This window comes from Panthera uncia, chromosome D1 (genome assembly GCF_023721935.1).
Source record: "Panthera uncia isolate 11264 chromosome D1, Puncia_PCG_1.0, whole genome shotgun sequence".
In the NCBI taxonomy this organism is placed as follows: domain Eukaryota; kingdom Metazoa; phylum Chordata; class Mammalia; order Carnivora; family Felidae; genus Panthera; species Panthera uncia.
The window spans coordinates 96560682-96576153 of NC_064808.1; the positions used below are offsets into that span (position 1 = coordinate 96560682).

At 53.0% G+C, this 15472-nt stretch overlaps 1 protein-coding gene across 1 annotated transcript in view; it reads left to right on the plus strand.

Annotated features, from left to right (window-relative positions):
- LOC125929689 (Down syndrome cell adhesion molecule-like protein 1) overlaps window positions 1-15472 on the plus strand; it is a 99297-nt gene that overhangs the window by 63855 nt on the left and 19970 nt on the right. Inside the window, exons 14-17 of the mRNA XM_049641106.1 lie at window positions 1474-1714; window positions 4889-5035; window positions 7573-7728; window positions 15198-15337. Coding sequence (XP_049497063.1) covers window positions 1474-1714; window positions 4889-5035; window positions 7573-7728; window positions 15198-15337 — 684 coding nt within the window. The remainder of the gene's footprint in view (window positions 1-1473; window positions 1715-4888; window positions 5036-7572; window positions 7729-15197; window positions 15338-15472) is intronic.

Sequence of the window (15472 nt, forward strand, 5' to 3'; positions counted from 1 at the left end):
TCCTGTTGTGTCTGGCTCACTTCTCTTAGCATGATGTTTTCAAGGTTCGTCCACGTGATAGCACATGTCAGGACTTCATTCCGACTAAATAAGAGGCTAACTGTCAGGCTGAATAATATTCCATTGCACTCATAGGCCACTTTTTGTTGATCCATTCATTCGTCAGTGGACACTTGGGTTGCTTCAACCTTTTGGCTGTGGTGAATAGGGCTGCTCTAAACGTGGATGTACAAGTATCTGAGTCTCCACTTTCAATTCCTTGCGGTCTATACCAAGGAGTAGAACTTCTGGATCATATGGCGATTCTATGTTGGGCTTTTTGAGGAACTGGCAGACTGTGTTCCCCGGCAGCTACACCAGTTTGCATTTCCACCAGTAGGACACGAGAGGTCCAATTTGCCCACATGGTCACCAACACTTGTTGGTTTCCATTTTTTTATGAGACCTGTCCTACAGGGTGTGATGTGGTATCTCGGGCTTCTGTTTTTATTCAAGCTAATTGCTCACCTCCTTCTCCGTCTGGTTACTTTTTGTCTGCTGTTCCCTTTCTTTCAGGTCCCCGAGCCCATGCCAAATGATATTCCTATTCATTCGTTCATTCATTCATTCATTCATTCATTCATTAACTGTGTGTTGAAGGCTTGCTACGTATCAGCCATCATTGTAGACACTGAACACAGAGCAAAGAGCAAACAAAACAGACAATGCTTTTCATCCTCATGGTGTTTACATTGATGGGAACAGATGGACACATAAATAAAATATCCAATGATGCTGAGTAAATGCAATGCAGAAAAATAAAACACGGGGAAGAAAAGATGGGTTCAAGAGGTAATGGGGGCCAGGAAGAAATGTAAGGAATACTGAACAGAGGGCAGGGAGCAATCTTACAGAAAGAGCGTGAGGAGGGACAGCTGGGTGGCTCAGTCAGTTAAGCATCCAACTTCAGCTCAGGTCACGATCTCACGGTTCGTGAGCCTGAGCCCCACGTCGGGCTCTGTGCTGACAGCTCAGAGCCTGGAGCCTGTTTCAGATTCTGTGTCTCCCTCTCTCTCTGACCCTCCCCTGTTCATGCTCTGTCTCTCTCTGTCTCAAAAATAAATAAACGTTAAAAAAAATTAAAAAAAAAGACAGGTATTTCAGCAAGGATGCCACAGGGCCGAAGAGGCAAGCTGTGGGGGTATCCAAGGCAAAAGCGTTCCCCTTCAACAGACATGGGCCCAGTGTAAACAGCAAGAGACCAGTGCTGGAGCCTAGGGAGCATGGGGAAGAGGAGATGGGCCCAAGTGGTAATGGGGGTCAGATCATATAGGGTCATATAGTCATTGTAAGAACTTTGGCTTTCACTTCAAGTGAGACAGGAGCCTTTGAATGGTTGGGAACAGAGGAGTGACATGATCTGACTTTGGCTTTAAGAGCAGCATCTCAGAGCACCATTGTGTCTTTGTCTCCCCTCCCCTACCGTGCTCACAGGCACCCAAGAAGGAGCTGCAGAATGGCGTCATACGGGGCTACCAGATCGGCTACAGAGAGAACAGCCCTGGCAGCAATGGGCAGTATAGCATCGTGGAGATGAAGGCCACCGGGGACAGCGAGGTCTACACCCTGGACAACCTCAAGAAGTTTGCCCAGTACGGGGTGGTGGTCCAAGCCTTCAATCGGGCTGGCACAGGGCCCTCGTCCAGCGAGATCAATGCCACCACGCTGGAGGATGGTGAGGGCACCAGCAGAGGGTAGGGGTGCAGAGGCAGGCTGCCAGGGAGGACTCAGGGCCCTTCCACAGCTCCTGGTCCCCATCAGGGTCTTGTGAGGCACACAGGCTCCCTGGATCCCTCCGTCTCCTCTCGCCCACTGGCTCCTCTAGAGATGCTGGTCCACGGAGCCCCCCAGGTCCTCAATCCAACGGCCAGCGCTCTATCCACTGCTTGTCGACACTCTGCCTCCCTAGCACCTGCCACCCATCTGACTCTCCATCCATGTTTCTCCCTCATTCTGGCCCTCGCTTGTCTCTCTCTCCAGGCCCTTTCCTCTACATCCTGCTCCTGTTTTTCTTCCCTTATAACCTGCAGGTTGGACAAAGGGCAGAAACCAAGTTACCTTTGTAGTTCTAGAACCTGTCCACTAACTGTTTCAGGGACCTGAGATGAGACTGGGGTTAAGAGAGTCCAAGATCCATGTGGCAGGCGATTTAGAGGCCACTGTTTAAAACATGATTCTTTGAGGACTAGAGAGGACTCTTGAGTAAATACAGGGCCCGGTTTTCAGGGGAACAGGGTTAGGAGAAAACAGGAACGTGCCCGCTCTCCGAGCACAGAGGAGGGCCCGCTGGTACCTGAGCCTGTGCCAGGTCGAAAGAGGACACATGGCCCTTGATGCCTGCAGCCTCCCGAAGGGCAGATCAAAGAAGCAGGGTGTTCTCCTCGGCTTCCAGCTTGACGTCCCTCAACCCCAAACCAGAGTCTGAGACCAAAACCTGCGCTAAGTCTGACCCTAAGCCCCAGCAGAGGGAAGGGACTAACTGTCCACAGGGCGTAATGCCATCGGAATACCCAACATTCCACTGTTAGAAAGTCATTCCTTTAGGTTAGGCAACGCCTTCTACCTACTTCACCTTCTCTGAAAATGTAGACACCCTTGGGAGGGAGGACGCGTCAGGTCGGAAACACCTGAAAGCAGATTAGCGTGTACCAGTGGTCCTTAACGTTAGCTCCAGATTGGAATTATCTGGGGAGCTTTCAAAATAATGGTGCCCAGGCTTCATCTTCCAGGATTCTCATTCAGTGGCTTTGGGGCACAATCTGGGCTTCGGGGTGGAGCACTGAGCTCCTGGGGAAGGGGAGAATGCAAAAAGAGGGAAAGGCACGTAGAAAGCAGAGAGGCACAGAGAAGCCTGGGTGGTGGTGGGGAGGACCACAAGGCAGCCAGCTCCCCCATTCCACACTGGCTCCATGCCTCACCCCCACCCCAGCACCTCCCCTCCGTGATGCTGACCACAGACCTGGCTGGGTGGAGGAGGACCACCCAGCTACCTCTTCACACGAGCAGTACTAGTCCCAAGTGGTGCTCTAACCCGGTGGTTCTCAAACCTGAGCGTATATCAGAATCTGCTGGAGGGCTGTAAGCAGGTTGCTGGGCCCTCTCCCACAGAGCCTCTGCTTTAGCAGGTTGAATCAGTTTTGCATTTCGAGTACATTCCCAGATGATGCTGGTGCTGCCGGCACGGGAACACCTATGAGAACCGTAGCACTGACCCCTAGGGCCTTACCCACACAAGGAGCCAACGTTCACGCAAGCTAAGTAGCCTGTCCAGAATCACCTATGTCGTAACGAACGGAGCCCGAATCAAAATCCAGGTCAGACCCTGAATCCCGTACTCTATCTGCGCCCCGTTGTTATACTCTCGCTTGGGAGCGAGGCGGGATACGGGACCAAGTGACGTGGATGCAGGATGCCCCGGGGAAGGCGCGTCCAGGGGAACAGCTGCCCTGAGCCCACAAGGACATGCCCCGCCATGCACTGAGCTTCCTGTCCTCCAGGGCCAGGCCCGCCTCTGGCCTTCATCGGGTCACCGCCTCCCTGCTCTGGGGTGGGGGTGGGGGGCGCAGAATTTCCGGGAGGGCGAGATCAGCGTGGGCCATAGAGTCATTTTCAAAACAAAGGAGGAGAGGGAAGAAAGTTTCCAGCAGCAGTTGCCCAGCACTTTTTCATACTTAATTAAGGCCCTCGTTAGCCTGTCAGATCCCGATCGTTTCCTGGCAATATTAGCACTCCTCCTGGGGTATTCAAGGGCCCCTGCTTTAGCAGTAGTGTCTTTTCCATAATTATATTACCTTCATTTTGTTCGAACGGGCGATCTGTATTAGTTTATTACACTGGGTCCCTAATTACATGGTGCTTATATTTTTACACCTAAGTAATATGAAACAATAATCATTCTCAAAGAGGATCGTTACGATGATGTATTATCATTTAAATGATCATAAAAATTAGAGTTGCCTCTTGTGGGGCAATGGGATCTAATTACCTTCCATCCAGCCTGTGCCTCCTTCCTCCCTCTCAGAGCAAAGCACACATGGCCTTTCCCTTTGGCCCCCGCAATTCGGAAGCCAGCAGGAAGGGCCACCAAAGTTCTCCCCAGCCAAGGTGGCTCCTAGAACCTGGCATCCCTGCCGTCTGCCATCTCAGAAAAAGTGGCCTGCACCGGGGCAAACCCCTGAGGGAGGGGGATAGGACTTGGGTTAGGCTCAAAGATGGCTTTCCAATGGGGAAGGTTAGAGGCAGGGCACCTACATTGGCCTCAGAAAGTGCTTTCTCGTCATCCCGGAGATTTTGATATATTCATGTTACAGGGACAAGGGACAAAGGTGTAATGGTCCCAGAAGTCCTAAAGGTGTCTATGGCTCCCCTTCTCCTCTTCACCAGGGTGAGGGGACCGCTTCCTTCTTTTCCTTCCCTTCAGCTTGGCATTAAGGACGCAAGGGGCCCGAGAGCCAGGCTGGGCTCAGACCACCTGGTCAGATGACACAGCAGGGCCAGCAGCCATCGGATAAGACCCAGGGCTGGCGTGGAGATCTTCCAGGCTCTGTAGCATCCACCCTGGGCTTTGGTGCCCACTGGTGAATCCCCATGGGCTCATGCCCAGAGTTCATCACCTTCTGCCCCCGGCATTTACCCGGAACGGGGAACGGGCCACCGGAAGGCCAAGGCGCCGAGACTGTGAGGACCTCTGTTTACCCAGAAGAGGACACTTGCTTCACTTCCCAGCCACACAGCCCAGACTCTCCTCACTCGTTGTCAGGAGCTCCTTCCATGTTCCTCTGGCGGGGGGCACGGATGTCGGGCTGTACCTCCTGACGGGGCCCTTTGTTTCTCTCCCCGGCCCGTACAGTGCCCAGCCAGCCCCCCGAGAACGTCCGGGCCCTGTCCATCACCTCAGATGTGGCGGTCATCTCCTGGTCGGAGCCCCCACGCAGCACTCTCAATGGCGTCCTCAAAGGCTATCGTGTCATCTTCTGGTCCCTCTACGTGGATGGGGGTGAGTCTGCCAGGAGTGAAAGCCGGGTCTCGGGGTGAGAGGTGCAGGGTCTGTGTCCACGCTTGGAGCTGAGCATCTTCCCATGGGATGGCCGGCGGAGGCGCAGCTCCCTCTGCTGCACGTGCTACCCCAGCCAGAGCCAGAGACCAGGGTGGGTCACCCCTGTGGTGGGGGGAGGGACGCCAGCTGCTCCTGGACGGCAGTGTGTCTGGAAATGACTGGAGCTGTGATGGTGCACGTGTGCTTCTAATGTAACATGTGGATGTTCGGTCAGGGTCCGGGCAGGGAGCAGGAGGTACCCGCGAGTGGGGCAGTTGAAGAGTTTCATGAAGGCGCTGCTTGCAGAGGGCTGTGGAAGGAGGGCGGGGCACCGAGGAATAGTCCTCACCACCTAGGCCGGAGGGGACAAGAGGAGGAAGCGGGGCTACCAGGACCTGGGGGAAGGGGGCACCCCTTGGCCAGGCCGTGGGGCAAGCGGTCTGCGCAGATGAGCCGCTTGGGACCCGGAGAAAGGTGGGGAAGCGCATGCAGTGAAGCCGGGGTAGGAATGGAAGAGGGACAGCAACCAACCCTGTGTGTGCCTTCCCCGCCCTGGGATGCGCGGGTCCAAACAGTCGTGTGTAGCCTCACAAACACACCAAGTCCCCGCCCACTGGTGTCACGGGAACCCTGCAGTGATAGGGAAGTCTGCAGCTGTGCGAGGCAGAGACCCAGCATCCCCAACTATGGAAATGTTCTATTGGGGGCCATAAGGGCCCCCGTGAGTTTACCTCCCTGGATCCTGAACCTTCTGCCTCCAGCCCCGGGGCCCTCCCTTCTCCCCAGGAGGACCTGAGACTCCAGCTCATGGTCATTTCTCCAGGGCACCTGCCTTCCCCTTCCCCACCTGGATGCTGCTGTGCCCGGATACACTGCCAACAGGAAGTGTCCTTCTTGCCTCTATCTCTGTCATCTCCTCTAAAAGCACAGAGACCTGGAGCTCAGGAGCTAGATCTCTGGCAGTGTCCTCAGTTCACGTGTTGGGAGACAGCCTCATGCATTTCTGCTGTGCCGCATAAGGGGTGGTCCCTGGCTTTCCAGAGCGTGCTTCCTCTTTTCTTTTTTCTTTTTTTCTAATTTTTTTAACATTTATTTATTATTGAGAGACAGAGACAGAGCACGAACCTGGGAGGGGCAGAGAGAGGAGGAGACAGATTCCAAAGCAGGCTCCAGGCTCCGAGCTGTTAGCACAGAGCCTGACGCAGGGCTCAAACCCACAAACTGTGAGATCATGACCTGAGCCGAAGTCGGACGCTTAACCGACTGAGCCACCCAGGGGCCCCTTGCTTCCTCTTTTCTAAGCCTGTAATCTCCCCTGAAGTCACCTGGGTTGTTGGCCATACTGTCCTCTTTTAGGGTCTTTCTCTGGCTCCGGTCCTGGACAGGACTACCCTGGTTTCTGATTTCCTAAAAAGAAAGGTCCCACCGTTCAGGCTTCTGAGGTTCCCCCTGCACTCACCTGGAGTTGCCTCAGGCTGGGCGCGGTGTTCTCATGCCCCTGGCCCCGGGCAGACTGTTGCCCTCCCCTGGCCAGGCTCCCTGCTTCGGGCTCTTTGCCTGCACCGGGTCCCCGGTGAGATGCTGGGGTGGGTTGCAGGCACCTGTCTCCTACGAAGCCCATCCTCAGCCAGTGCGTCTGGGCCCGTCTTTTGGAAAGCCCGGTGGTCCCAGTGGATGGCTGTCAGCTCAGGAGCCTGTCTCTTTTCCTCCTTCTAAGACCCTGGTCTTCCCGTGGGACCTTCTCCCTAAACTTGTCTTCCGTCTATAGCAAGTTCCTTGGCAGAGTCAGATGACGGGTCCTCACTGAGCCGGAAGAAGTCCCAGCCCTTCCTGGCGGGGGCTGTCCCCTCTACCAGCCTCGCCCGGGTTCTCCGTGTGGGTGCTTCCTGGGGAGGGTGTCCCCAGCGGTGGGGAGAAAGGTGTCCCCCGCGGTGGGGAGAAAGGAAGGGGCTTAGCCGCTCACAGACACCACTGAGCGTTCAGGGTGCTGGCCCAGGAGCAGTCAGACACAGAGGAGGCAGCCTCAGCCTGTCCCCCGTCATCCCAGGGTAACACACTGCCTACTGACCTGAGAGCCGAAGGAGGCCCTGGGACAGCAAAGAGGAATGGCTGTGACCATCCCACCTGGCCTAGGCTCCCTTCCAGGAGATCCTTGGCATCCCTCACATGGAGAGGGGAAGGGGAGGAGGGGAAAGGTGCTCAGATGGAAAGGGAGAGCATTAAGCTCAGTTTGGTACGAGGTCAGCTGGGGCTGAGGCCGGGCATATGCCGCTCGCCCCAGTTGGGCCGCTTGCGGAGACACACGGCCTGGGAGCAGTGCCCCAGACCTGCCCCCGGGCGCCTGAAGGCGGCGGTCCCCCCGGTCGCCACTACTGTGGAGTCGAGGTCTGAGCCCAGTGGAGCTGGCCCGACCGGAGCCCAGGCTGGCCGAGGGGCTGCGGCAGGGGCCCCAGGCCCGGCCGGCCTGGCCGCGCCCCGACGCTGCTTGTCTCGGGCAGAGTGGGGCGAGATGCAGAACATCACGACGACGCGGGAGCGGGTGGAGCTGCGGGGCATGGAGAAGTTCACCAACTACAGCGTGCAGGTGCTGGCCTACACCCAAGCCGGGGACGGCGTGCGCAGCAGCGTGCTCTATATCCAGACCAAGGAGGATGGTGAGTCCCCTCCACTGCGCCCAGCCCGGCCTCGGGCCACCGGCCAGGCTCTCTCCCCGCCCACCCCGGACCCGTTGCTGAGCACTGCCCAAGGGGAAGGGTGAGAGCAGGGCACTGTCCTGTCTCCTGTCCCCGTAAGTCATTGCAGGGTGGCTTTGAGCATGCTGGGGCCCCGCTTTAGGAGAACACAGCTTACCGCAGGCGGCAGTGAGATGCTCCGGGACTCCCCACTCCCTTAGCTCCCCTTGCAGCCCGAGGTCGGAGGCCAGGTAAAGCCTCTCTTCCCACCCCCTCCCCAAGGGCATCCTTTTGGTGGCAAGATTCTGCCTGGTTTCTTCTGGATACGGATGGTTGGGGTTGGGGGAGGAGGGGGAGAGGATCGTCACTGCACACATCTCAGGTTAGGGGCGTGGCAGAGGCCCCAGAGTGGTCCAGGCCCTGGACTCTGGCATGCTGGGGAGGCTCTCAGGGCGAGAATGGGATGTGCCTCCATTTGGAGCTGTGATCTCCAGGCCCTCCACCCTGGGGCAGAAATGGAGGAAAATAAGGAGCCAAAGCTCAAGGGCAGAATGACAAAGTAAGGAGGTGGGGGAGTGGAGAACCCAGCAGAGAACAGGGTGGGAGAAGGGCCACACTCCCAGCCAGGCCCCAGAACTGCCAGGGGGCCTCCTTCATATGGAGCGTGCCCAGCAGGTGCTGTGTGTGCCCACGAGCAGCTCTGGGCTCCTGCTGCCAGCCTCTGCTCCCTTCCTCACGTCATCCCAACACCGTCACTTTTTTTTTTTTTTAATGTTTACTTATTTTTGAGAGAGTGCGAGTGGGGGATAGGCAGAGAGAGGGAGGCACAGAGTCCGAAGCAGGCTCCGGGCTCTGAGCTGTCAGCACAGAGCTGGAAGCGGACTCGACCTCACAACCTGTGAGATCACGACCTGAGCCGAAGTCGGACGCTCAACCGACTGAGCCACCCGGGCGCCCCATCACTTAGCTGATTCTTAAACCTTCTGAGGCAGGTGCTATATTTTAAAAGAGTTTCTGTGAAGAGGGGCTGGCACCAATGGGCGCTTAAACTAGCCAACATTGCCGTCATGGCTTCCTACCCTCACTGCCTCCATTTTCTCAAAGTTCCCACAGTCTGGGCTCCCCCTGTGCCACTTGGCAGAAGGCCCTGGAGGGTGAGAGTTGTTGAGAGGAGGGTCTCAGGCTGGGTCTGATGGTAGAGAGCTTCCCAGGGCAGCCCAGCACTCGGGGAACAGAGCAGTTTAATCCAACTCCCCACTCTCCCTAAGCCCTGCCCTTCTCTCAGATCGGCCCCCTCCACGCTGTAAGCTCTGAGCAATTAAATATTGACCAACCTGCCTGCCCTACTTTTCCTGCCATTAATCCCCCCATCAAGGTTTCCTGGGACGGCTCCAGGCAGAGCCACCTGCTCTTATGTGGAGACCAAAAGGGGACTGTGCTCAGAGCCCGGCCCCTTCCAGAGCCTCTGCACCACACACACGGGCACCTTCCCAGCCTCCAGAGAGGAACCACTGGGGCCCCCAGACTTCTTGCAGCCTATTCTGACGCAAGGTCTGAGCCATAAGCACCTCCACATGTTTCACAAAGGTAAGGGATTCCCCACAGGGGAACCCAAAGTTCCGAGGAGCTTTCAGCCTTTCGATTTAGAGCTGCCTGCAGAGGCTCACAGGGATGATCGCGGGCAGGGAATGGGGCCCTACCGTGAGGCTCCGCAGAGCAGAGGGGCTCCCGTGAGCGCGGCAGAAGAAGGGTCCCAGCCCTGCCAGTTATCGGCAAGTCACTTAACCTTTCTGAACCTCAGTTTCCTCGTGATAAAATGGGGACAGTGATGCCTCTTTGGGTTGTCCCAAGAAGCACGTTAACTGCAAAATCCTTTCTAAAACGTGCAGTGCTAGCAAACAGCAGGTGTCTAATGGCTGCCAAGGTGCTGGCAGTGAAGTGACTGCTTTGGGAGGACCCAGGCACCCCGGAGAGGCTCAGTGCCCCCCAGAGGGAGGCCCCCGGGCCAGAAGGAATCCCCTGTCAGATGAGGTCTCGTCAGAACAGCGGCCACACTTGACATGTGTACCACATGTGGTCATAAGCATGGCTGAGCCTTGCCAGTAGCCCTGTGAGGTACGTATTATGTCCATTTTAGAGGTGAGAAAAGTGAGGCATAGGGAGCTAAAGCAACTTGCTGAATGTCACTCAGCTCCTCGGAGGCAAATGAAGACCTTCTTGCCTCCATATCCTCTATTCTGTAGGAGACAGGAAGCTTTGGGCTGTGAGTAATACAAGTTAAAGGAAAAAAAAAAAAAGGTTTCAGCAGTAAGGGGATTTATTATCACACGTAACAAGAGGTCTTGAGGAGGCAGCTCCACAGGGTTGGTTCACTCCGTGGGCCCCCGTCCTCGGCACGTCACCTGTTCCTCCCTCGGCTCCCGGCATCACGGCAGACAAGACCGAGTTCAGAGTCGGAGAAGTGGCCTCCTCCTATGGGCCTGCCTCTCTCGGGGAGTGAATAAAAACCGGCCCAGAAACCCCTCCTCAACAGATTTATCCCATTGGCCACCCTGGGGCAACATGCGTCTTGCGAAGCCAGTCACTGAAAGGGGAATGGAATGACCGCGGCTGACTTCCCCCGAGTATGGTGAATCCCCTGGTGGAGGTGATGGGGACGGCTTTCTCTGAGGGACGGAGGGGCATGGGTCCCCAAGGATCAGGAAAGAACGACAGCCGATGGGCGGGCAGACAAGCCCGGCCCCACCTCCTCCAGGTTCTCCCATTGTGTCAATGGCAGTTATTACAGCTCTTTCCGGCTGACTTGGGAAGCAGACAGGCCCGCATTCTGGCTCCAGCTCTGCCATGGGAGCTTGGACGAATAGCCAAAGACACTGTGACTCCCTACCTACCTCCCCCTGCCTGCTCCCCTCCCCACCCCACCGCCAGCTCAGGATTTTGCATGTTTCCAAGGAAAAAATGAGCAGGAAAGGTAGAGAAAACCAAAAATAAATTAAAAGATAAAATGAAAACAAAGTCAAATAAATTCAAGCTCATTTCTTTTTTTTTTTTTTTTTTTTAATATTTTTTAATATAGGAAGAGACAGAGCATGAACAGGGGAGGGGCAGAGAGAGAGGGAGGCACAGAATCCGAAGCAGGCTCCAGGCTCTGAGCTGTCAGCACAGAGCCCGACACGGGGCTCGAACTCATGGACCATGAGATCGTGACCTGAGCTGAAGTTGGACGCTTAACCGACTGAGCCACCCAGGCGCCCCCAAGCTCATTTCTTACGTCCGAATCCCCCAGTCTATAACTTGGTCTCAGGCTGACTTGACTGGACTTTGCTGTTCATGAGCAACAAAGCCTCTTGCTGACACCCCAACTCCCCTGGGGATACCAAATCAGAGTGAAGGCTGAGCTGGCTTTTAAACCATTTTAAAGATATTTAGCCAAAGAGGAGGCTTGACTGGACCTGTGTTGCAGGAAGGTAACCCTCACAGAAGCGTGGACGACAGATGGCAGGAAGGGGCTGGGGGTGGGGGCAGGGATGAGGACTGGCCTCAGAGAAGCCTGTTAGAACCTGTGGGCATCTAGGCAGAGAAGCAGAAGGTGTGTGCTAGGGAGGCAGGAGGGGAAGGTGGAGGGAGAGGTGGAGACAAGCTCAGAGAGACGTGTCAGAGGCTTTACACTTCCAGTAACGGTGGACTACGTGACTCAAACCCACTCTCCTTCTTGCTGAGAACACTAGGAAATCCGGATAAAATATTTTTTAAAACACCTGCTTGAAGGCATCAGAGAGCTGGCAGGAGAGTGCAGAATTACTGGGCCAGGATCCAAGGGAGAGTGGAGGCCCAGGAGGTGAGCCTGGCATTTGGAACCGCGCTCCCCGTGGGGGACATTTGCCGAATCTGGACGCAGTGGCTGAGAATCGGAGCAGCACTAGAAAGCCGTGGATTGGAGTCAAGGGCCTGTTGGGGCAGGCGGGTCCCTCTCACTTTGAGTTGAGACCATGAGGGCAGCACTGTAGGATTAAAGGTGCACCAGAAGTACACAGCCCAGCTTCAAATCATCTCAGTCCTGGAAGTTAGAGTAAGGTAACCCCAGATTGCAGGTCCCTGTCAGAAGCAAACACAAATTCTCCCTTTAGGAAGATTACATCATCTGAGGCCTCAAACTATTTCTACAAACAATTTTGCAAATGATGTGTCTGGCACCCAGTAAAAAACTATGAGGAACAACGTGAACAAAAGCAGGAAAAAAAAGAAACAGATAAAAGAAACAGACCCACAAGGAGTCCAAACACAGGTTTTAGCAAATATGAACTTTCAAATAGTTATTCTTTTTTTTTTTTTTTCAACTTTTTTTTAATTTATTTTTGGGACAGAGAGAGACAGAGCATGAACGGGGGAAGGGCAGAGAGAGAGGGAGACACAGAATCGGAAACAGGCTCCAGGCTCCGAGCCATCAGCCCAGAGCCTGACGCAGGGCTCGAACTCACAGACCGCGAGATCGTGACCTGGCTGAAGTCGGACGCTTAACCGACTGCGCCACCCAGGCGCCCCTCAAATAGTTATTCTTAACAAGATTGAAATTTTAAGAGAACTGGAGACTATCGAATGGAAAATCTAGAAACCAGAGTAACTATTAACCTGAAATTAAGGACTCGGTAGATAGATTTAATAACAAATGAGACACAGCTGGAGAGATAACTAATAGACTGGAAGGCAGATCAGAAGACCCAAAAGCAGCTTAGAAAGACAAACGAATGGAAAACAAAAGAACAAGTCAGAGATAGAGCAATGATTTTCAAACTTGACTGTGCATACCAATCCCTTTGGGGTCATATTAAAATTCATATTCTGATTCGGTAGGGTCTAGGGCGGAACCTGAGATTTTGCATTTCTAACATGCTCCCAGGTGACGCTTCTGCTGACAACTGGACCACATTCTGAATATCCAGTGCACAGAGGATGTGAGAAGAAGTCCCGAAGAAGAGGAGAAAGGGAAAGGGGCAGAAGATAAAATGCCTGAAAACTTTTCAGAGTTGATGAAAGACATCATCCCCAAAGCCAAAAGCACTCTGCAGACTCCACAAGCAATAACTTAAGGAAGTCCGCACCTAGGCTCATTGCAATACAGGAAACGCAAAGGGAAAATTCCTAAAAGCAACCGAAGCGAAAAAGACCAGTTATCTTCACAGGACCAACAATTAGATTAACCGCTGCTTTATCAGAAACAATGGAATAATAAAAACAAGACAAGAAACAGTGGAAGCCGTGGAAGTCAGAAAACAATGCAGAGGTATAAAGTGTGTAAGGAAAATAGTTGTCAACCTGTGATTTTATGCCGAGCCAAAATACTCTCCAAGATTAAAATGAAATAAAGACGTTTTCAGACAAAAACTGAGAAAATGTATCACCAACATACTTGCTCTAGAGAAATAGTAAAGGGTATTATTCCTTAGCTAGAAGGAAAATGATCCCAGCTATGAGTTCCATGACGCAAGAAGCAAAGAACGAGTAAATGGTGAATGTATGAGTAAATCTCCATTAATACTGACTGTGTAAAATGATGATGACAGTGATATCATCTTGGGGAGGGTCTAATATCTGTGTGTGTGTGTGTGTGTGTGTGTGGCTAAAATATACAACAAAGGCATAGAAATTGGGTAAGAAGTTTGAAGTCTCTTGCATTGTCTGAGAGGGAAAAAAAGGTGCCAATTAATGTTGTTAGGCTTTGGTAAAGATTCACGTTGAGTAACCCCTAAAAGGCTGTCTAATAACCAATCTAATAAAGAGGGGGAATAAAATATTTTTTAAAAGACTCGATTCAAAAAAAAGAAAAAAGCAGGAAAGAAAATAAAAGTATTTAGTAAGCTGAGGTATTTAAACCCAAACATATAAGTGATTGCATTAACGATAAATCAACTAAATTATTCAATTAAAGGATAAAGACTGTCAGACTCATCCAGCAATGAAACAAACCCAACTATGTGCTGTTCACAGGAGACACCTAAGACATAAAGGTAGAGAAAGGTTCAATGTGAAAGGATTAAAGGCATCATTAGAGATACAGAAAGACACTCTGTTAGGATAAAAGACCCAATTTACTAGTCAAATACAACAGTTTCGAATTTGTAGTGAACCCAATAACATAATCTCAAAATATAGAAAAGCAAAGACCGACAGGACTACAAAAATAGACAAATACACAGTCGTGGGGGAGATATCAACATACCCCTCTCGATTACTGCTGAGAAAAGAAGTGAGCAAGGACGGAAAAGATCTGAACCTGAGTTAGCACACCGGCCAGCCCCAGTGGCCACCCATGGCCCCCTGCACTCCACAGCATACAGAGACACTAGCAGAAGCAGGATATCAGGGCCGTAGCTGTGAGGGAGGGCTCAGGCCCCTGGATGGATGGCCATGATGGATCATCATTTTATTTAGCCTAGAATTGTTGACCACTTACTAGATTTTTTTAAAAATCACAGTAGATGCTAGAGCAAAACTGATTATTGTCACCGTTTATTGTCTTCTATGTGGCAGGCACTGTGCCAGGTGCTTTATTTTAATTAGTACTAACTGTCTCTACAAACCTTTAATGTGGTTGTTATTATGTCCATCATCTATATGGGGAAACTGAGACTCAGGGAGGCAAAATGAGTTGAGTAGGATGCCATCACTGTCCTCAAAGGATCATATAAAGCTCCCAGGAGGGAAGACAAGTGCACAGCAATTCAAGGGACAGATGAAGGGGAGCTGAAAACAGGAAGCTTCCAGTCTCCCAAGCAGAACCCTGGGACCCAGCTGGGCCAGGCAGGACCAGAGATGGGGACAGTGGGAGGGCAGAATACATATGAATTGGTATCCCCTTAGGATGAATATCCCGGCCAATTCTCAAGTAGACTTGCCCTCCTAAAAACAGAAAGGGCCTAAACAGCATCCCAGGGGCAGTGCCCTGGGCACATGGCAGGAAACCCTGTCACCCATTTGGCTGACACCAGCCCCTGACCCTCAGGACACAGTCCACTCTGTGAGTCCATGGAGCCCCCAGCCTCAAGGAGCTCACAGGCCAAAGAGCAAAGTGACCAGTATATATGTTTGGTCTGTATACAAGCTAGTAGTTGAACGTTGGGAGAGGAAGCAGGTTAAGTTCCTAGGGATCAATGTGAAATCCCCATGGGTTCTGTTTCTCTCTTGAGTGTCCTAAGTCCTTGGTTCTGGCCAGTTTTGAAGCTGGCCCTTCCCAATGCCTTCATCTTGGAAACTTTGTTACAAGCCCCAAATGATCACCTTTCTCCTTACCTGTTTGCCATGCTAGAACCTCCCCCCTTTAAACCATGGCTCAAGGATGCCTCCTCCAGGAAGCTCTCCCAGATTGATCTGCCTCACTCTCCCCACCATGTTATTCTTTCCCAAAGGTTAACCTCCTCCCTTCTCCAAACTGACCTGGCCTTCTCCCTACTTAGTTCCAGGTCCCCCTGCAGGCATCAAAGCTGTCCCTTCGTCCGCCAGCAGTGTGGTTGTCTCTTGGCTCCCCCCAGCCAAGCCCAATGGGGTGATCCGCAAGTACACCATCTTCTGCTCCAGCCCTGGGTCCGGCCAGCCGGTAAGTGGGCCCAGTGCCCAATGATGAGAGGGACAGGAGAAAGGGAAAAGTACCCTGAAGACCAGCTGGCTTCCGGGTGAAACCTGGGGGCTGCTTATGTCCATGTTTCTACCTAAATTCATGGATAAGAATGGG